At 42.7% G+C, this 22,296-nt stretch overlaps 1 protein-coding gene and 1 long non-coding RNA gene across 4 annotated transcripts in view; one reads left to right on the forward strand and one right to left on the reverse strand.

Moving 5' to 3' along the window:
* On the forward strand, positions 1-11,613 carry LOC142593271 (uncharacterized). Of its 2 annotated transcripts, none has more exons than XR_012830944.1 (3): positions 1-98; positions 3,991-4,080; positions 8,315-11,613. It is a non-coding gene; the product is annotated as an uncharacterized LOC142593271 (long non-coding RNA). The 2 variants fall into 2 exon arrangements; XR_012830945.1 differs by having other exon boundaries at positions 1-45.
* The window catches only part of RNF8 (ring finger protein 8), a 20,758-nt gene continuing 177 nt past the window's right edge, over positions 1,716-22,296 (reverse strand). Inside the window, exons 2-8 of one of the 2 annotated variants that reach the window (XM_075707852.1) lie at positions 19,586-19,714; positions 17,257-17,997; positions 16,041-16,103; positions 15,107-15,196; positions 13,823-13,930; positions 12,617-12,821; positions 1,716-3,764 (exon numbers count right to left, since the gene is read on the reverse strand). In XM_075707852.1, the coding sequence (XP_075563967.1) occupies positions 3,619-3,764; positions 12,617-12,821; positions 13,823-13,930; positions 15,107-15,196; positions 16,041-16,103; positions 17,257-17,997; positions 19,586-19,714 (1,482 nt within the window). In that variant the 3' untranslated portion in view covers positions 1,716-3,618. Of the gene's footprint in view, positions 3,765-12,609; positions 12,822-13,822; positions 13,931-15,106; positions 15,197-16,040; positions 16,104-17,256; positions 17,998-19,585; positions 19,840-22,296 lie in introns of those variants that run through there. The other variant, XM_075707853.1, reaches the window with a different exon arrangement.

Genomic DNA, 22,296 nt, shown 5'->3' on the forward strand with positions numbered 1-22,296 from the left:
AGAAGCAGGGAGCCGGCGGCCTCAGTCCTTCGCGATGGAGGCGAGGTAGGGCCGCACAGGAGTGAAACAACATTGACATTCTATGTAAAATGTTACATGTATGTATAGTTTTTGTATCGTATATAAAAATGGATATAATGTGTTAACGCACAAATAACTCAGCCGCTGCCTTAAAAGTGGCACTTTCTAAGATAAACAGCTTCTTTTATGCTTCCAAAGGAGACCTCCCTAAGAGCACCCCCGCCTCAGCGGTGAGCGCAGGCAGCAGGCCCCGATGCCTGCCCTGCCCTGCCACGCTGGCTGGAAATGTCATTACTCCTACAGGCAGCGCAGGCTTCCCAAGGAACTCTGCCTACAGGAAAGCCTGCAGCCTGCTCACCGCCGGGCACTTCACCATTAACTAACTACCGCTCCGCTACTTGAGCGGAGCCAGAACAGGTTTTGTAAGGCCAGGGATGACAAAGCTTTTGACACAATAAAAGCCTAATACATGTCTATAAATTACTTGTCATGAGGATTTCAAATGCTAATTGGGCTGTCTTGTACTCTGCCTTAAGCTTAAAACCCAGGGGCATACAGCTCAGTACACAGGCATGAATGCTTCATCTTAAAAACCAGAACAAACAAAGGGACAAGAGTATACTGTTTGGGAAGTGTAGTTTATGATTATCTAATTACTGCAAGGTATGTGTCTAAATACATGAAGTTATGGCAAAAAGGACTGGCAGGAGGGAGGAAGGACTATGGGCATGAAGCAAAGCATTGACTTGTCAGAGCGTATCTTTGGAAAAAAAACCACTTAAACTGGGGGGCGGGCAGGGCACATGGCTGGATTATTAAATTGCCTGTTACATGTTCTGCAAAGTTAAATGCCAGTTGTTGCTAAGGCTCACCAAGCACTAACGTGGCAGATTACATGTGCAAGAGAAAATCGATTGTCAGACTGATCTCGGAATCCATAGATCTGCAGGAGTTAAACAGCGCACTGTCCCTCTGTGATGGTCCTGTTCCGTAATCCATTAGCACCCCTTCCAAGCTATTCCTGCTGAACAATATATTGATCTGAAAGTGTTTGATTATCACACTACGTGACAGCTATCTTCCACCAGAAAGCAGCAAGTCTTGAACCTGCATCAAGCCTGCTGTGCATCAACTGTGACTAGCTCAGTTGTAACCGAAATCCTGGATGCGAGACTGGAAGTGCTTGATGCCATCCCAAGAGAGGTAACAGTTCAGGGCGTGACATCTCCAAGGGGACATTCACATGTATAATCAAGTAGAAGAAAGGATCCAGACCTTAGACCAAAGGAGAGCACAGTATTAGAAATAAGGACATCTTTTCCAGAAGGTCAACAGTTTGCCGGACACTTCTGTTTAGTCATCAGCTCGGTATCTTGACAGTTTTACTGAGGAACGTAGTGAACTGGGAGGTCTGCTTTTGTCAGTGAAATGCTTTTGCAAGTGAACAGTATTGTTACTTAACCTCTCTCCTTGGACCTTTACACACTATGCACCTACTGGTAACAGTGAAAATGGTTTGGTATACCATTTACCTTCCTCATTATTCTAGTGAAAAGAGGACACGCTCAGAAATCACACCAAAGTAGTACTCTGTTACTAGGAGAAGCATTAACCTTCTCTGCAATATGCATAAACACCAACATAACAAAATAAATATATTTAGCAAAATGAAATGAGCAAAAAAAGCACAGCAACATGGAAGAGAGACACAGTAGAAGAATGTGCAGTCCTAAGTAACCAGAGTATTTTCCTCCTATTCCTCTTCATCGGGAATGCCTGTTCCAATGTCAGCCTATTTCACAAGCGTTTTGAAGCACCCTCTTCTCTCAGACATCTTAGAGAGCATATATTCACAAAAGAAACTTTCGAGATCCCATACAGAAAATGAGCATAAAAGGGAAAGAGGAAAACTCAAGATGTAATGACTCCTTCGCAAAAGAAACCTTACACTAAGATTTTAAGAAAGTTGCCTGGCCCACAGAGCAGAACTACCTCCCCTGTTTAAGTCCTACCAATCAAATCTGTCAGAATGCACTACTTCATTAGGATAGCATCATCCTTCATGCACCTTTTTAACGGGATTTTTCTTTAGTGGAAGAAGATAAAGGGTATGATTGTATCTACTAAATTACCATTAGGGCAGCCACAGACTTGAAGAGCTGGGTTGTCTTTTATCAATTCCTGAATGCACAGGTCTTTTGAATAACTTTAAAATAGTCACACTGCTTACAGCAATCAAAACATGAAGCAAAGTCATTAAAATGAGATAGCCTGTTTTCTCAAAAAAAAAAAATCTAAGACAATTAGGAGAAAGACATTCATCTCAGTGGTTGCACCAAGGAAGACTAATGCAGAAATGGATTTATGTTTTCATTCTTGAACGAAATAAACATAGAAACAAGAAAGTACATACAAATAGCCCAAGAAATATTACAGATGAGAAGAGCTTCCCCCATCATCTCCTCACAGCATAAAACAGTCCTTTCCATGTAACAGCTAAGTCAAAAGCATATGCCACTGAAAATGGAACTTCATAGACAAGTTCATGATAGGATGACACAAGATTTGCTCAAGTCTCTTAGGGATGAGTGATTTGCTGTGAGGGTAGTACAACCCACGGCTCAACAGCAGTGTTTTGTAAACAATAAAACTAAATGCTTCCTTCTGCGCCTTGTGTTTGCCTACAGATGCTCTCTCCTACAGTTGCTGCTTTCCTACCCTGCCAACAGGACATTTCACTAATTCGGATAGCAGCACTTCTGAAGAGGCAGAAGTTCCTCTCTGCTGCTGACAAGAACTATATGTGTTTCTGAAGTCATTGCTAATAACTTCTGGATGCGCTGCTTTCCAATTCTAAAACCCTTTATGCAAAAGCCTGAAGAGAGAACAAACCAAAGATGCTATATGAAAAGACCACTAGCTAAGGAATTCTGGAAGATTTAAGCTTCTCCATCCCTACCTAACAGAAAATGAGTAACATCAACAGAGCAAACGGATGGCCAGCAGCTCAGCTTACAATGCATTTAAGCACTTGTGGCTGACAGGGTCCATAACCCACCCTTCGTTACCTTTTTACTGCCAGAGGCCTGGGATGACTCTAGCTGCCATATGAAATTCAAGAGGAAAAAGGAAAACCCACGCTGGCACTTTTTCCTGACATACCTCTCTGGCCTGCTGGTGAGGATGGCCAAGTTCTCAAATAGCTTGGGCCACCCCCCCTGCTGCCTGAAATAAGGGAAGCTGATGTACACATTTAAACATGTCATTCACTAAGGAAAGGGCAGTGACACATACAGACTGTTACATTACACCGAGCAGGTCACAAGTGATCATGGAAGCCTAGGTTTTGTATGTCAGCCATCTAGCATAACAGCAGTTTGTTCTCTCACAATTCCTGATTTTGTTTTAGAGATCAAGCTTCTGTACATTCATTTAAAAAACAAGGTCCGTCTTCCAAATGCTGCTAGTTCTCAGCTCCAGCCTCTTCACAGATCTCTCCTTCCAGATGTCCAGTCCACTCATCCAGCAGTAGTCAACAAAACACCATTAGGTTGGTTTGGGGCAGCACACAGGCAAACGAGTCTGCAGTAACAGTGTTTAGATAATGTAGTAGCTTTCATTATAGTAAGAATCCTCCTCAGAGTCCTCACTGTCACAACTGCTCATCGACAAGATGGAGTAGATGGAAGAAATGACACTGCTGTCATTGTCTGTGACTGGTTTCACCAACACATTCCGTTTCTCTGCATTCAAAACACACAGATAGAAAAGTTAGCAGTGACCAGTGTACCCACAAATGCTAAATTACTAGCTCTCTTTAAAACTTATAGCCTCTCACTGTCAGTTTGCAAGAGGTCTTTCAAGCTGCAGGGCATAGGCCACCTTCTTTTGAATTTTCAGCATTAAAAGAACAAAAGGTTGGTTGGTTTGTTTGTTTTCTTAAGTTTCCTATATGCCTTTTCCTGTTAGGATAGCACAGATGAGAAGGAAACACTCTCCATCCCTTCCCTGGCACACAATTGGCAATGGAAGTGGCTAACTCTTACAGCACCTTGCCAGGTAAGGAAGAGGGAAGGAACAAAATGCGGTAAGGAGCTCTCAAACAAGTAATGGTTGTTCAGGACACTTATGGCCCCATCAAAACCTCCATACATTCAAGAGTGCCAGCTGTCCTATTGGTGCCTGTTCCACTAACGCTCTTGGAAAGGCTTCTTGGGAAGCTCTGACTGAGCTTCTCAAGTGCCACTTGCATCATTATTTCTCTTTCAGCTGGTTTCTTCTTAGAAATTCATGTTTAGACATATGGTTATCTTCATCTTAATCAAAATGTTTCCGTCACCGACTAAAAAGACTGCACAGAAACAATTCATCCTTCCTCCTGAAGTGTGTCATGGTGAAGCTAAATGATTGCCTACTAATAGTTATTTATATAATTAGAGCATCTATCACATATGAATGTAGGCTATGAGCTTATTTCCTTTTTGTTCAAACAAGCATGAAGACCACTGGTTTACCATACAGAAATGAAGTGGGCTCCAATGAAGGCACCACTTCATCTAATCACCATTAACTATCTGATGAGACACTTCAGTAGTGCTATGGCATACTCTGCAGATGTGCGTATTACACAAGAGCAGTGTCAGTTCTGCAGAGGTGAAAGTGATTCACGAAGTCGAGCTGGGCAGCCTCTGAGCAGTGTAGCATTTCCCAAGGGAATTAGACTAAGTTGGTTAAATAGGTTATAATTTCAGGTTTGAACTAACACTGCTTAGCGATGTCATTCTGTGTCACCATGGAGAACCTGAAATGTTTCAAAAGCACCTTTCGTTAGGTAAAGGGCTTGACACATTGCAAAATGAAGGATCATGCACTCACCTCTATGAGGGGAAAACAAGACAATTAGTTAAGGGAACACAGCAATAAAAATTTGTTAAGGCGTAGCAGGAAAAGACTTCTACATTTCAGCACCTAGATACCAGCGTCAAGTGCTCTAGAAACAAATTTGGAAGAGGGAAGCAGAATAGGAATACCTCATACTGGAGTTTTACTTAAAGCCGTCGCTGTAATGCACAGTCTTTTAGCTACAACTAGGCAAGAGGTCATGCATTTAAGCCAAGCCACAGTGGCTTTAATTCCACAAAAATTCACATGGCAGGGCAACTGTGGAGTGGCTGGAAAGCTGCCTGGCGGAAAAGGACCTGGGGGTGTTGGCTGACAGCCAGCTGAACATGAGCCAGCAGTGTGCCCAGGTGGCCAAGAAGGCCAACAGCATCCTGGCTTCTCTCAGGAATAGTGTGGTCAGCAGGAGCAGGGAGGTGATTGTCCCCCTGTACTCGGCACTGGTGAGGCCGCACCTGGAATGCTGTGTCCAGTTTTGGGCCCCTCACTACAAGAAAGACATTGAGGTGCTGGAGCCTGTCCAGAGAAGGGCAATGAAGCTGGTGAAGGGTCTGGAGCACAGGCCTTATGAGGAGCGTCTGAGGGAACTGGGGTTGTTTAGCCTGGAGAAGAGGAGGCTGAGGGGTGACCTCATCGCTCTCTACAACTACCTGAAAGAAGGTTGTAGTGAGGTGGGTGCTGGTCTCTTCTCCCAAGTAGTTAGCGACAGGACAAGAGGAAATGGGCTCAAGCTGCACCAGGGGAGGTTTAGGTTGGATATTAGGAAGAATTTCTTCACAGAAAGGGTAGTTAAGCATTGGAACAGGCTGCCCAGAGAGGTGGTGGAGTCACCATCCCTGGAAGCGTTCAAAAAACAGGTAGATGTGGCACTTTGGGACATGGTTTAGTCTAGTCTACCCTTGATTGGTTTAGTGTGGACTTGGTAGCGTAGGTTAATGGTTGGACTGGATGATCTTAAAGGTCTTTTCCAACCTAAACAATTCTATGATTCCTCTCCTTGAACAGGATAAAGCACAGTTTGCTTTCACATGGAAAGGGATCCAATACACCTTTAACAGACTGCTGCAAGGTTATAAACATTCCCCCACTATTGCTCACAACGCTCTGGCTAAGATCTTAGCAGAGATTCCTATCTCACCCGACAGTACAGTATATCAGTATATTGATGACATCTTAATAGGGGGAAAGAGCCAAAAAAGTGTAAGAGACACAATGGAAAGCATTCGGGGAACACTGCTCGACTTGGGACTAGAAATTCCAGACTCAAAGTGCCAGGGACCTGCACAGGAAGTTAAATTTCTCGGAGTCTGGTAGGTTAAAGGAGCCGCTTCTGTTCCTCAGGACACCCTGGAAACAACAGAGCATGGACAAAAGCCACCTAGCGTAAAAGTTACAACAAGTCCTGGGCACTTTAAGTTACTGGCGCAAACATATTCCTGGCTTTGTTATTATTGCATGTCCCCTGTACAATTTGTTAAGAAAAGGAAAATCCTGGGAATAGACCGAACAGCATACAAGTGCATTAGAATTGTTAATAAAAGAACTGAGGATATTCCAGCAATTTGGTCCTATACATCCAACTGACCCTATCCATGTGGAATGGGGGTTCAGTGAACATGGTTCCCATTGTAACCTGTGGCAAAGGGGGCCAGAGGGACCAGAAAGACCACTGGAATTTAGCTCCCACTTTTAATGATACTGAAAGGAGATATTCAGATCTTGAGAAGGGTTTGCTGTCCCTGGTGCAAGCAGTGAAACAGACAGAACAAATAAGGAGAAAACAGAATGTGATCATTCGAGGACCTTTCCTCCTCCTCGATATAGTCCGTAAGGGAACAATACCGCCTGCCCACATTGCCCAGAAGCCCACAGTTCGTAAGTGGTATGCCTACCTAGAAGGCATTAATGAAATTATGCCAATTACTGAGGGTAACATTAAAATACCTAAACTGCAAAAAGACAGATAGTACTCTCTTGTTCCAGGCCCCACCAAACAAACCATCTCCAATTCAGGAAGCACCCCCTTTAAAGGAAGGTGGTGATCTTACAGGAGTATGGTTTACTGATGCATCATCCTATAGGGAGAACAATAACTGGAAATACAAAGCTGTAGCACTAGAAGTAGCAACAGGAGAAAAATTGATTGAAACAGGTGAAGGTAGTGCACAGGCAGGGGAACTTAGAGCAGTCCTATTAGCCACGCATCAGGGTGCTAGCCACATCTACACTGACTCATATGCTGTCTTTAAAGGAGCTACTGAATGGATAGGTCACTGGGCAGCAAATGATTGGCAGGTGAACAGGGTTCCAGTCTGGCAAACCAACAGCTGGAAGCAATTGTTAGAGATAGGAGAGCCGCGGATGCTACATGTTGGATGGGTAAAAGGACATGATCAATCAAATTCTATCTCTGCTCAGTTCAGTCAACAGGTAGACAGCCTTACGCAGCTGCGACAGATTGATGTTGTAAATGATAACCAAGAATGGGAGCATTTACTCGAATGGCTGCATGTTAAGCGTGGTCACACCGGATGGGCTGACTTATATCAGGAAGGTGTAGCCCGAGGATGGCCCATATCAGTTAAACTATGTGAACAAGTAGTAACTGCCTGTTCACAGTGTCGTTTACGACTTAACAAAGACCATCCCAGTAAAGCGCCGCCCCTGCACATTTGGGACAGGAAAACGTTGTGGCACTCTTGGCAGATTGAATCGGCCCATTGCGACCCTCAAATGGGAAAAGATATGTCCTGGTGGGAGTAGAAGTTATACCTGGTCTCACCATGGCTGCTGACTTTACATCAGCTACTGGGGAAAACACTGTAAATGGCCTTAAAGGATGGTTCAGCACACTTCCCCTACCAGAAGAGATTCAAAGTGATAATGGCTCGCACTTTACAGCAACAGTGGTACAAGACTGGGCCAAGGAAGAAGGGATTCGGTGCGTATTTCACACCCCCTACTATCCTCAGGCGAATGGCATTATGGAATGCACCAACAGATTGGTTAAGCGTTTCGCAAACACTCGTGGACCTGGGTGGCATTTGCGCTTGTATGACGCCATCTACCAGTTAAATAATTTTACAATGGAGCGGAGATGGTTGCCCCAAAATGAAAGCCTTCTGCACATCTGCTAATACAATCACCCCAAGAGTTCATACTAAACCAGAGGAACCTTCTACAGAATTTTACTCTGGACAACCTGTACTGGTGAAAATGCCTCAGATTGGAATGGTACCAACGGTATTAACTACCCCCAAAACCCCTATGCATGGGAAGCTAAAGATTGTTCAGGAAAAGTACACCGGATTAGCACCCGGTGGATCTTACCCTCCCTTTTAACCCTGCCGGTTAAATACAACCAAGCACACTTTGTTTCTTTTTGTGTTCACAGGAATCTCAAAGAAGACTCAGACTGAAGTAGATGTCCTGGCATGCTGCTGAATCCATTGTATATTATGATTGTTGATTTTGTCAATGCGTGAATATATGATGTGGGGTTTCATTTTGATTCTAATACAACTCCCTTCGATGTGTAGCCAAGGAGACCCAGGATGGCCGTGGTCCCAAGCCCATATTCAATACACTGGAATTATGGGAACACGTGCCACCAAAGAAAATTTAAACATAGCTACTGTAGTTATGCGTGGAGCCAAGGTATTCTCAAGGCACGAGTGGGGCTGGGACAGTAGATGGCTTCCACTCCTGAAGGGAAAAGCAGGAAAAAAAAAAAATCCAAGTAGGGTGTAGAATGATCAACGGATCAACCCATGAAAAGTCACATCCATGATAATATCCAATGCTTCCGGAAATCCAATAACAGCAAAATCTTGTGCCACTGACAAGTGGGATTGCTGGTACAATTTTACGCTGGTGAAGCCCACTGTTGTGGCTTGCATATGGCAACAACACTGTAAAGGGCCAAGGCTGTCAAAACAACACTGTACAGGGATGTCATGATAGACATGATTGAACCTGATCCAACTACACCACCTGACCTAATTCCACCCACTCCATTTGACACACTACAATATGGAGTTAGGAATGTACCCATTCCCACCATGGCATCTCATGATGATCTTTGGAGCCATGCATTGTCACAATATAGTGCAAGCTTTGGAACACTACAAAACAAAAGGAATTTAAACTTATCCATTCTGGTTATACATGGAAATGAGGTATATTCCAGAGATGAATGGAGTTGGAATGACTCTCTTCAGATGGCTAAACTTCAGGCCATCCCAGGACAGACAATACAAATTGGCTGCCGAGTGACTGATGGATCTACTTACTGTCAGCCGACTGAAATTAATACAGTCTACACTGACTCTTCCAGACCGAAAAATTATAATACCGAGTGTTACAAAATAACTGAACCCAATTCAGATTGTTGGTACAATCTCACCTATACCAAACCTATGATTGTGTACTGTCTTTGGGGTTTCAGAGGCACTGAATTACTCTTTGAATTTATGATTGATATGAAACCTCTGCCCCCACAAATGTCTGGAAATGCACCGACTCGGCCTCCCATTAGTCTAACTCCTTTCATCTTTGACACATAATAAAGATCCTTACATAATTAAAAATACAGGTCAGCAACAAATGCTGTTTAATGTGTCATACTCCCTCAAATGAGTGGAATTAGCAGTGCAAACTAGTATCTCTGCAATTAAACCTACCTGCTCACCATTCCTGAATACATCTTATGCAGGATGGTCAGCATGGTTACACAAACAGACTCCCATCTCTCCAAAACAATCAAGGAGAGGTGTGACCGGTGTCTTAGGAACAGGACTAGGAGTCTTAAACAGCATAGATGCTGAAATACTTGCTAATAAATTAGCCACAGTAACCAGTGACTTAAATGCATTGAAACACCCCTTACAATCTTCTCTTTTAGCTCTAGGAACTAACCAATGGCTCTTATCGGACATATTGCCTCAGTGGGGAGAGGTAAATGAGAAAGACCACCAGTTGATTGCAGATGCACTCGGCGCTGCCCAAAATAATGTTTCTCTAGCTCTTAGTTGTATCCAAGCTCAACAGTGGATGCAATCTATAGTAGCTGCAATAATACGGGAAGGTGAGGAAGGCACCTTGCCCACTGAAATCTGAAAAGTCATTTGGTATAATGCAACTGAATTTGAGAGAAAATTCCAGTCCTGGAGGTATCCGGTTAATTTCACTTATAACCCTACTGACAGCAAAGTCACCGCTTTTGTTTTAACAATACACGATGCTTCGGTATACACCATATACCCAATCATCGCGTTAGAGTTGAATCACAATGGTACCATACTCTATCCTTTAGAGCATAGAGTGTGGGCCCAACGAAATGGAAACAAATGGCAAACTGTTGATGTCAATGCATGCATTGTACGAGAACAGCAAGGATTCATTTGTGAGAGTAATACCATCAAAGCTCAAGACATTTGTCTTGACACTACATGAAATGTTTGTCATTTTGAAACACAACCCAACAAAGCCCCTGAAACTGTACTACTATATATTGGGAAAGGATGTGTTTGTATGAGAACCCTTTTGTGATTTTTTATTAGTAGATGACATTACTGTAGATATAAGCAATTACTCAAATATTTGTGTTTGTAACTTTACTAAAATTGTAGGATGTGACTTCAATTATTCAGCTCCTGTTACATCTTATGAATTGCTACGATCTAACTATACATTGCATCAAGATTTACTACCTACTCCTATTGGAATGAATCTCACATTGGTGAGGAAACTGTTGCAACACGATGACCTGGACCAACTGCTAAAACACATCCAAAAAAATGGACACAGAACTCTCATCACCGTTCATCATGATGCTGAGGAGATATACCATGTCTTGGAAAGAGTGAAGAAAGACAGAGAACACCATTGGTGGGACACTCTATTTGGATGGTCACCAACCACAACAGGAGTTCTAAATAGGATGCTTCACCCTGTAGTTGTTTTACTAATACTTACTGTATCATGTCTTATTTTAACCATTGCTTTATATTTTAAGCTTTGGATTCTGATGAAACATTCACCTCATCTAGTATCCCCATGAGATGTGTGTATACTTGACGATCCTCACCACAAGAACATATGTGATGCACCCAATACATTCCAAATATCATGAAGCTTGAGTGACTATAGTCACAGGGTGGATTATGTGGAGTAATTGCTGGAGGTGACTTAGACATTAAACTTAGATTTACAATTTTAGGAAAGGCACAGCATTGAAGAAGCTTTCCAGGTGGAATGCAGCTGGAATCTATTCCACAGAAATTTCCCTAAGCCTGCAACCTTAGATGTCGGCAACACCAGGGGAGCCTGGTGTACTGGCTCTAAGAGGAGTTGCCCAGGGGGTGGAGTGGTGTGGAGACACCACGGCCAAGCTCTGCGATAATGGAACTTGGAGGAGTACCACGGCACCGATAAGCTGCATAATTGTTACCCTGAGCCAACAAACTGTCATGATTTTGACAAAATGCTGTTCTTTTGGTAAACTTTGCTCATTATAATATCATTATAATACCAAAACACACCTCCATCCCAAAACCTACCCGCCTCTAAGGTGAGAACACTCCTCACTGAGCCTGCGCTTTGAATTTTTCCAAGCCTATACCATTAAAGCGAAGCGAGAAAGTTTTACACCAATCATAACATAGTATGTATGACTAGAGTCCCTCAAGCTCCACCTGAAAGGTAAAAAATAGGATAAATTAGCCTAAGAGAGAGGGGATGTTAGGGAAGATACCATCGCATGCTACTCTGACCTCTGGGATCTGTCGACGGGCTGAGCCTCTCTTCCCCCACATCGGGATGCCTTTGGGTAAGAATCTAACACTTGGTTGTACCAAGTGCCTCCCCGGGAAATTTAGAAACCTCTATAGAGTCGCTTTATGTCTTTTGATGCATCTGTTATCCAATGCTTTGGTATTTGCATGTGCCTTGCAGTCGTCAGTGAATTTATCACCAGTAATCCAAAGAACCTGTGTGTCTGTTGCTTTAATAAATTGCTTTGATTTATCGGTCTAGCCATGATAGTTGTCATTGAACGCAACCAGACGCTTTAAGTGTGGCCGTGGTAGTTCATGCAGAACAACTAGACGAAAGGTGCCTATGTTATTTGTGCATCCGTAATCGTGATAGTTCAGTGCACTGAACGCGACTGGACTTACAACGATAAATTGGGTACTTTCCAAAGCCCTCTTGACGCAACAAACTGCCAGTTCAGCCATACATTTACATGACACACCAACATTCCCTTCAGAGATTTCCTACACAAATCTAGGACACGGAAGAGAATTCAGACTTTCTCATCAGGCACTGGTCTGCTGATTTTTTGCAATGATGTAGTCAATAGTTTAATCAAAAGGTGCCTGGTAAATTTGTCAAGGCCCATTCTATATAGTTTTGCTTTTATTTAGTGATCTCTTTGAAACAGCATAACCTTTAGCATGGTTAAGTTGTCCCACTTGACTGTGGAATTCATACTGAAGTTTTTTTCCCAAACTTTTTATTAATTTTATTTTACTGTGCAGTAAAGCTAGTTACACAATGTATCTTAAAGTTGTTTTTGTCGTGTTTCTGCTGCATTCCCCGAGCATGTCCTTGGTATATAGGTGCCAAAGAAAGTTGTACAAAATAGATGGAATGAGAGATTGTACTCATCATGCCATATCCACCCACCTCTCACCTTTCCGCTCTCTAATAAGGGTCAGGCGATGCTCTTTCATTTCCACATCCAGTTTTTCTACCATCCTGTCAATGCAGTTATCCAGCACCAGAGAGCGTGTCTTTGATTTGATCTCCTGCCTGCAGATAGGGCACTCCACTTTACGTTTCATCCACTCATTGATACAATAGGAGCAGAAGCTGTGTGCACAGTTCAGAGTGACCGCCTGTGGCATTCAATGGAAGGATACTTATCAGAGCATGCTCACACAAGCAATGTCAAGAAAAAAAATACTGAAGTCGGAAAAATGTTAGATGAACACTTCCTATAAGAGAAGGGGTGGGGGGAGAAGCCCAAAGCCCCTTTTCTTCAGCCTTTGTAGGGGTTACACACAAACACTCTCCCATGCCAGACTGCAGACAAGTTTTACAAGTGGTTAATGGATTACCATAGATCATAGCAAGTCAGAAACACAGACAAAAAGAACTAATTTTATTGTAAGTTTCCCCAGTTTGAAAAGGATAAATTATGGGAAAATGCAGATACTGCAGAATAGCATCTTAAATTACTGAGAAACCAGAAATTAAAGTTTCAGCTAGCTCTTAAGTCATTATAACAAGGCTAACACATCAGGTTTCCTGTAGTAGAAATTAAAGTAATGGAACTGAAGTTCTAGCAAAACATGAACAGAAATAACAGTCTACATTTCAGGCACAGCCTATCACTTCTAGAATCAAATGAAAGCAGGCCAATTTCTCAAAGAAAGAGTTTATCTGAACAATAAAACCGGTTCAGGACATGACTGAACATTGGACCTCCCTTCCTTTACTAACCCCTTCCTATATCTAAACCTGAAGCAGTCCAACCCTAGTCAACTTAAAGCAAGGTCCACTACAAAAGGATTCGTCCCCAAGCAAGCTGTCAGCAGCAGCTCAGAGCACCAGTTCAAAAACATCCAGAACTGCTGCAAGCCTATATGCACCTTAGGATTAAGCACTCGTCTCTATGCAGGTAGAGACATTAAAGCTGAACTTGCTGCCCAGGAGAAGAGTTAGGGCAGACAGAATGGATTTCTGGACCAACCCTTACCTACAACTCACTGTGGGTCTGTTGGGACTGTTAAACTAGTGAAGTAAAGAAATAAGCTTGACTATTGCTTTTATTAGAACTAGGGAAAGCTTCTCAAGTCTCCTCTTTACTGGCAAACCCATAGCAGTTTAAACATACCTCGATAAAGTGCTCGGAACAGATTGTGCACTGCAACTCATTCTCCAACACGTCATTCATCTGATTCAACACCTCTTCTTTTTGGGCTCTCACCTTTTCCTTCTCCTCCTAGTGGAAAAGTACATATGGTCATGTATCAACAAAGAACAAGGTTTTACTCAATATAATATTGACAGGAAGTGTGTGTGCAGGGGAAGGTAGTACAAGTAGAAAATCATACAACTGCAAGTCTCCACATATCAAGTCTGTGCCTATTATATACAAAGATCTGTAACCTCTCTCCTCTCTGTAGTCATGGCAGTATTGACAGTATTCTCAGCTGCTGTAGAGAACTTAGAAGCAAGAACAGCAGCCGTTACCAATATTCCCTTCAGTCTAAAGAAACTACCAGCTGGATCAATCTTTTCAGAATCTCTTTCAGCCTCTTTGTGGCATGAGTTTGGCTTAAGAACAGAACAGTTCTTTTGATGTCTGATGTAAAGAGCAAAACACCCAACAGACAAAATACCTCAACTATTAAAAAAAGGAAGCATAAGAATTTAAAACATTTACTTGCATTTAACTGCCCAATAATTTTTTTTTTGTTTGGAGTTGAATTAGGCTCCTAGGGACCTGCTCTACCTTCTAAAAATAACAGAGAAATTCTTCCAATTAAAGCTTATACTTGGAACAGCAACAGAGTTGCAAAGACAGCATTAAAAAACCCATAAAGCAAACAGCCAGAGGCGGATAATGTGATAATTTCCAAGAGTAAGACACAGGAAAGGACCTCCTTAATTATTTCCCACTCATCACCTTGTATCAAGGGCAGCAAGAAATGTGGCTTATCTCACTCATTATTGGAACTCCCTGTTGATTCAGTCCTACACTCCCTTGTAGGACTGCTGGAACACTGCAGGAACACAAGTGAACGCACTCTTAACTGAAAATGAAGCTCCTCACTTTTCAAACACGCTCTTTTTTTTTTTCTTCTTTTTATTTTTTTTAAAAAGAAAGGGTGGAATGGGCCCACTTCTCCTGCACAACACACAGTTCAGGTGCTCTGGGCTTTCTTTATGATTGAGAAAGATCTAGTAATGACTGTTCAACACTAATTTATGAACAGGGCAAGGTGTATCCTCCCCCAATCCTGGAAACCGTAGTCAGCTGCCACTTCAAAATACAGGAGTTTTTCACTATGGGAGGCAAAGTACAGTCAAGACAAATGTTAAATAAACCATTTCCTCTCCTGCAGCATATCATGTTTCACTTATGAATGAAACCGAGAACTCAGTTATTCCTTACCTTAGTTTCTTCCAGTTCTTTATTCTTGGCTCGAATTATCTCCTCAAAATCTTTTTTACTACGGCTCAGTTCTTCCATCAAAGCATGATGCTGTAACAATACCATCCCAGACATTATAAGAGTGCCATTATAAGCTATCCTATTAAATATACATGGCCATAATAATGAGGTTCAGCATACTCAATTCTCCTAATCTCCTCAAAAGAGGAACACATCTATATGAGTTGGGGTGTTAAGGCAGTTTAGCCTTAACTTAAAATCGGAATGTAGTGCCAGTGATTTATGACCTCCCCAGTGTCATGGCACTTCTCATTCCCTCTCCTGGGTTACTCTTTCATTTCAGTTAGGTTTTACGGTCACCATTCTGAGCGCATCTGAGACATCTGAGTATCAAGGGGTATTTGACACATAAGGATCACAAAAACCTGTCACTGTATGCAGGCTTGCCTGAAGCTGTTTTCAGATTAGCTTTCTAAAAGGAAAGGCCTTTTGGAAAAACCCTAGGAAACCTAAGCATGTGGCAATGTCTTTCAAAAACATTCCTAAGAGTGAAATTGTTTTCATCTCGTTAAAATTGCCAAAACTCCCCAAAACAGATACCCAGACAGACCAACCTCACAGAAAAGCCCACCAGCCCAAGGACTAAATTAAAATTTAAAAAAAAAAAAAAAAAAAAAAAAAAAAAAAAAAAAAAAAATCACTGCAGCTACTTAATGCTTTCAATCAAGTGCATAGTCTCACAATATTTGCTGGCAAATAGGAACTCCCACAAAGTGAGATCTGCCACTTTCTGACAGAAGTTTGATCTGTAGATGAAGATCATCCAGTCTGCACCTAAGGTAAAGTCCTCGTCTTCTACCAAGAGGCCACAGCAGTAGGAAAGATTTAAATATCCAAGTTACTCAGACCAAACCTAGACCTCATAACTACTTGCCTCTTGCAGGACCTGGGCCAGCTGCTCCTTCAGATTCTCTTCCCCATGTTGCCACTTTACTCCCTGGGGTAGGGGTGGGGTAGAAGAAAAAAAGAAATAAGAAGAAAACAAAAAGACTTGAAGAAAGCAAGGGACAGAAAATTACTACTTTGCACACTCTCTTTAGAGCATATGCTTAAAGAAACAATGCTGGTTTTCAGCAAACCTTTAGATGTCCCACTCTAGTGTTACACATATATGACAGAAATTAGAGCTATCGTTTACTGTGAAGAGTTAAATGGATATATCATTTACAGTTATGTACTTGGAACACCTCCACGTTATCCAGCTCTAAAGGCGCCAGCACGTTCATAGAAGCAAAGAGGTCAGCAACAGCTTAAACATAAGGAAAAAGCTACAACTTTATCTTTGAGCACATTCAAAGAAGTCAGACATACCTACAGCTCCAGCTGCACTTCCCATTGTGCCTAAGCACACAACTCCAGACTTTCTGTACTTCTGATACAGGTATCTTGCCTTTAGCAGCAGACTTTAAAGGAAGTAACTGATAAATTATGAAACTCACTCCAAGATGAATTCTAACTTCCTTTAAACCAGACTTTGAGCAAACTCAAATAGAAAGACTTCAGTTTGTTATCTAGAAAAGCTACTTATACACATACCGGTTGAAGACACAGATTGCAAGAAAGCTTTTTTTCAAGGGGGTGGCGGGCAGGAATTTCCCTCCCTCCAGGGATTAAGGCATAGAATAATTCACTTGTTTGGAAAGGGAATGGATTCGCCATGCAAACTGGGCATTAATTCAGCCATATACCAAGAGAAATTCACACTTAAGGTGAATACTTTTCAACTTATCCTCTCTGTAACCACAGGAGATCAGGCAGAGACTCTTGATTTTTATTTAAAAACACACTTTTTTACTAACTGAAATGCTTTACTATCTTGCTGTAATGAAGCTTTTTGTAAATAATTTTTTTAAATTATTTCGCACCTTTTCCTAATTCCCCATGCAGCCCAATCCCTTCTGTCTCTGTACTTTCTTTTGGTACACATGCCCGGAAGTGAAATACTTCCATGACAATTTTAACAGGCGTAATTCACACAAACATTATTTGTGTTACTGCATGGTTCAAGATCTTATTTTGGATCAATGTCTTCTATTAGGCATTCCATAAAAATGAAAAGGCAGAGGCCTAAAAGATTACCACCATTATACCTCTAGCTTCCGCTGCTCTTTAGAGAACGTCCTCTCCAGCTCTTCCACCTGCTGCTGATGATGCTCTTGTTCCGTGCACAGCTGGTCCTGCAATTCCCGCAGCTCCTGCTCCAATGCCAGGATCTCCTTCTGAGCACACTTCCTGCGCTTCTGCTTCACATTCAGAACTGCTGCCTGCTTCTCCTGCACTTTGACCTTTAACTTCATTATATCTACTAGAGTTTTCCTCAGCATTTCCAAGCCAGTCCATGACTGTGCAAGACCAGAGCCTTTCTGGTCCTTATGGGGGACAGACACAGCTTTCTCAGAGTGCACCGGGCTACTACGCAGTGGACCACTATCCTCCTCACTTGGTCCAGGAGCAGGCAGCTTGACATCCATCTTCTCTGTTAACTGTTTGGCCTCTTCTACCCTTCCCCATGATTTACCCAAAGGTTCATTATCACAGGACACTCTGTCTCTTTTGGGTCTGGAGTGTGAAGGGCCTTCTGATCCAGATGTCTCTGATTCCTCCAAACTAAATTTACGTTTAGTTCTTGAACTCTTAGCTTTTCCCAGGTCATTCCTCTGGGCTAAAAAGGGTCTGATTTTCTCCCATTCCTCTTTAATTACTTCATACTCATATTCAGCAGTCTCTTTGTTTTCCAAAGGCACTCCCAACTGGATACGGTCTCCTTCAGCGATTGGATAGGCTTTTGAGGGATCCAGGCGCTGTTTGTTAAGCCAGACTCCGTTTAGACTCTGCAAATGAACAGAGAAGGAGCAACATTTCATATGCAGTTACAGAGTCCTCTGCAAGATATTTCTGCCAACTGTAAACATACCCAACCTCTTCAGTGTTGCAATCTGAACAACCCACCTCTTTAAATAAACCTTGCAATATCCAATTTATTGGCTTAGTGTCCCGTTTATTACAGTTATTGCATTATATTATTTACCATGCATTATTCCTGCATTACAGATTTTGTGTACAAGTACTAAGAACAACATTAATATATGCGCTTGTATAGAAGGAAAAGAATTAACTCTAAAGCGGAAAAAAAACTGCCCAAAAGCTTCAGAAATAAGAACTAACCCATAAAAAGACTCCACAATAGATCATTACCAATAACATAGAATATTGCAGTAATTATTCTTGACAATTAATGTCACCTGAAATTCAAGAAGAAACTAGAAAGGAAAAAGGAGCATAGCTTATACTGCTTAAAGGAAAAAAAGAGACAGTTCTCCGTAAATACAGGGAGAATATAAACAAGAAGGAAAATGTTCTCCTAGAGATAATGTTCAAAGCAGAAAAAGGGTTTTTAAATTAGACACTAGGTCAAGAAATAGTTTTGAGAAACAGCAAAACTGATCTGCACTCAAGATGAATGGCAGAATCATTAACAACTGACATACCTCAAAGAGATTCAATAAAACAACTTGACACAATGGTAGCAGTGATAACACAGAGGAAGCATTAGTAGCTAGTCTACCATAGATGTTTCCAATCATGCAAAATCTGTAAGTTTTCAAGTTTATACAAGTACTGCAACAGAGTTTTAAGAGCAGTGTAATTTCAGTAGTAGCCACTCCATTCCTTCTGACTAATCTGCTGTTGACTCAAGCATCCTTCAAATCTGCATGACATATTGTACATTTTTGTTCTCCCTGTGCTGTTTTAAAGCAAGTTACTGATTTTAGTTTTCAGCCTGAATGAGAAAGTGGAGAGACCATGGTATAAAAACCAGGTTAAGTCAAAGTGAGATGTAGCTGAAGACTCTGATGTCAAAACTTTATTCTCATCAGCTGAGGAGGGCCTTTAGAAGAAACTCATTTGAACATAACATGAAGCATGGTTTTTGTAACAACAGATTCTTTTTGTAGTTGATTACAATTAAAGCAATGGTGTCACTACAATAAGGAGTTATCAGTTTATCCTTTCATTAGCAGTACAAGAACATTATCCTTTTGAATACTGCCAAAATTCATAGGGGTTTTTTTTTGGGGGGGGGGGGGGGGGTTTATTTTGGTTTTTTGTGGTTTTTTTTTTTTCCAAGAGAGTAACACAAAATAGGTGAACAGACTACAAAGTGCCCTTGGTGAGACTACACTTGCCTGAAAAATGCTAACCCAAGAGACAAATCTACATAAAGCAATACGGTTTGCATCCCAATTGCAGCAGACTGAAGCTTCCTGCTGGAAGCGCACAACAGACAAGACACATTCCCATGGGCCTTCTATCACACTTATACCATATTATATCATAGCACATACACTGTCTGAGCCCAAACTGGGCATTCTCTTCAGTGAATCTCAAGAGTACAAGGTCTTTAATCAGTCTCTGTACCTTGTTATCCTTGACAGTCCACTGCCCTTCGGCATTTTGCTGAAAAACACAGTGCTTACGAGAGATCATCAAGGGACAGGATTTTGACACCAGCTGGTACGTGAGATCTAATCCTCGGCCTATAGTTACCTAAAAATAAAGTAGTTTAGTAACTGCAATCAGCAATGACATGGTAAATTCAGTTTACATGGTTTCGACTCAAGTACAGAACAAATCTAAGTAGATTAGCATCTTATAGCTATTTCCAAAGAGTTCAGGATAATATGATTTATTTTTTGCATTTAAATTCAAGAGTAGATAGAAAATGGAAACCTGCGAAGTTTGAAGTATTGTCTTTCTCTCCCACTGAGGAAAATTTAATTGCTCTAAGACAGGTTACAGCCTTGGTTTCATGGAAATCTTCGTCAGCAGCAAAGCTGCTCAAAGCCACTCTCAATCAATCCGTGTCCCACCTTATTCATTACCTAACTAAGCACCATTTCTTCAAACCAGTACAATTGTTCATGGGTCTCAAGATTACTTCTTACCTTCTTCTTTTGCTAGTTGGATTTGTTCAACTGTCTGTAAACAGGAAAGACTCAGGAAAAAATAGCCCAGAAAACTGCCATTAAGAAAAAAAAAAAGCACATGTAACCGTGCCCTAAATGCACAGTATTTTTGTAAAGGACACCATCAGTCTCAAGGCTCAGAAACTAAGCTACATGCAGTTCATAACCAGTAGTGGAAGTGATCTAAATAATCTTATTAGACTCTAATAGCATCTTTGGAAGAAGGGACATAATTTAATCGTACCGTTTCACAGTACCTTATTAAATCTGATCTAACTGCAGGCTGCCATTTAAAGCATGGCTCTGCTCTCCCTCCCTCCACTGCCTCCTTTGCAAAAGCTGATAATCACATCCACTTTTCTTACTCATCTGTGCGTTGCACAAGTTTTCAGTCAGCTTATCATGCCATTAGACAACTGCCTGGATCCAATGTAGCCTTAGATGAAGGCTGCCCCTCTTTTCCCCTGCAATCCCAACTCATTTGCATCACACCTTCCAACTCCTACAAGATGGCAAGATGCTGCAGTCCTGAAAAGTTCATTCACTACGCATTACCTGAGCGGGTCTCACTTTGAGTTGAAAGCAAGAACTCAGACTCCCGTGTCATAACTAAGTGCAAGGAAGCAACCTAAGATCACGAAAGCAAACTTAACCACATTTGATCTCTACCTCTTGAACGTATTAGCATTCTGTCAACATGGATTGCATACATGGGAAGTACAGAGACTCAGGCAGATTCAGTTATAAACTCAGCTTTGCACCTGTCCCTGCAGTTGCAGCAGAGATGCCTAACCCATGTGGACAATTCTGAGTGCCTGGTCACATGCATCTGCATGGCCTTACGCACCAACACAAGCAAGACCGAGTAGGGCCAGTCGCGAAACTTCCCCTTGATCAAGTTGATTGAGCAAACTGCGGTGGGGAGCTGAGATGTTACCACTCACCTGCTGAGTTTGCTGCTGCCCACCGCGGCGCTGGCAGACCACAGCACATCCCCACACCTCAGCAGTGCAGTTTGGCACTGACATTTAAATCCCTAGTGACAGCAGTTCGTGCTAATATGCTAGCCTGTGACCTGACAAGCCTGCAGTACCGGCACGCCGTCAGGTTGCCTATGGCAAGGAACATAGTGCTGTGCAGACAACCACAGTAATAACACCTTGAACGAGATTCTCCACACAATTAGCAGAGCCCTGGCTGCATGTTTTGCAGATGTATTAACTCCAGTTCTTCACTGAGCATACTTGCACACCTCATGGCTTCAAATCCATAACGGGAGAGCAACAAAACTATGCATTTGCTTGAAGAGTTGCCTAGCGTTGAAAAGTGAGTCAAGAGGGGTACTTCTTGCAGTGCATAAGGACAAAAGAATAAGGTACAGTGCGAACCCACAACACCTAGCTGCCTGATTTCGACCACTAGAACGGCAGTCCTCTTACAGCACCCCATCCTGGGCAAATGGGCTCGCCTGCTGGGCTTAAGAGAAAGAGCGTGAGGACCCATTTGGGCTTTGCAATTGAAAAAACATGACCACTGGAAAAGAGTTATTCCTGTACCATACTGAAACATAACTGAAACTGATTTAAAACGTGACCTTGTCTACACCCGAATAATGTAAGCCACAAAACTCAAATACATTGTGTAGTTAACCTCGCCAAAGCATCGCCTTGTTAATTAGGCTACGGATGGCCCCGCTCCGCACACACACACCTACGCTGCTGTCACACAAACAGCTCCTGTTTCAACACGAGACCCTGTTAAAAAGCATTAACAACCCGAGGCGGGGCACATCAGGCCGGAACGCCCGCGCCGCGCCCCAACGGGTCACCGGTGCCGAAACGCGCCAGCCCCGGCCGCCGCTGCCCCGCTCCGCGCCCGCGGGAGCGCCCCACCGGGCCGTCCCTGGGGGGCCGGGCGTGCAGCGCGGCGAGCGGGCGGCTCCTCCCAGCAGCGATCCGCAACCGCTGCTCGTTAACCGGGACGGGACGGGACGGGGCGGAGAGGGCCTCGCCTCTCCTCGGAGGCGCGTTAAGGAACAACGAGGCTCCGGAACAAAGCGCGCCGAGGGCCGCTCGCCCCTGCCCTGCGCGGGCCCAAGGAGGAGCAGGCCGCGGCGCCGCACCGCTCAAGCGGCGCCGGTAACGCCCACCCCGCCCCGGGCGG

This window comes from Pelecanus crispus, chromosome 3 (assembly GCF_030463565.1).
Source record: "Pelecanus crispus isolate bPelCri1 chromosome 3, bPelCri1.pri, whole genome shotgun sequence".
NCBI lineage: Eukaryota > Metazoa > Chordata > Aves > Pelecaniformes > Pelecanidae > Pelecanus > Pelecanus crispus.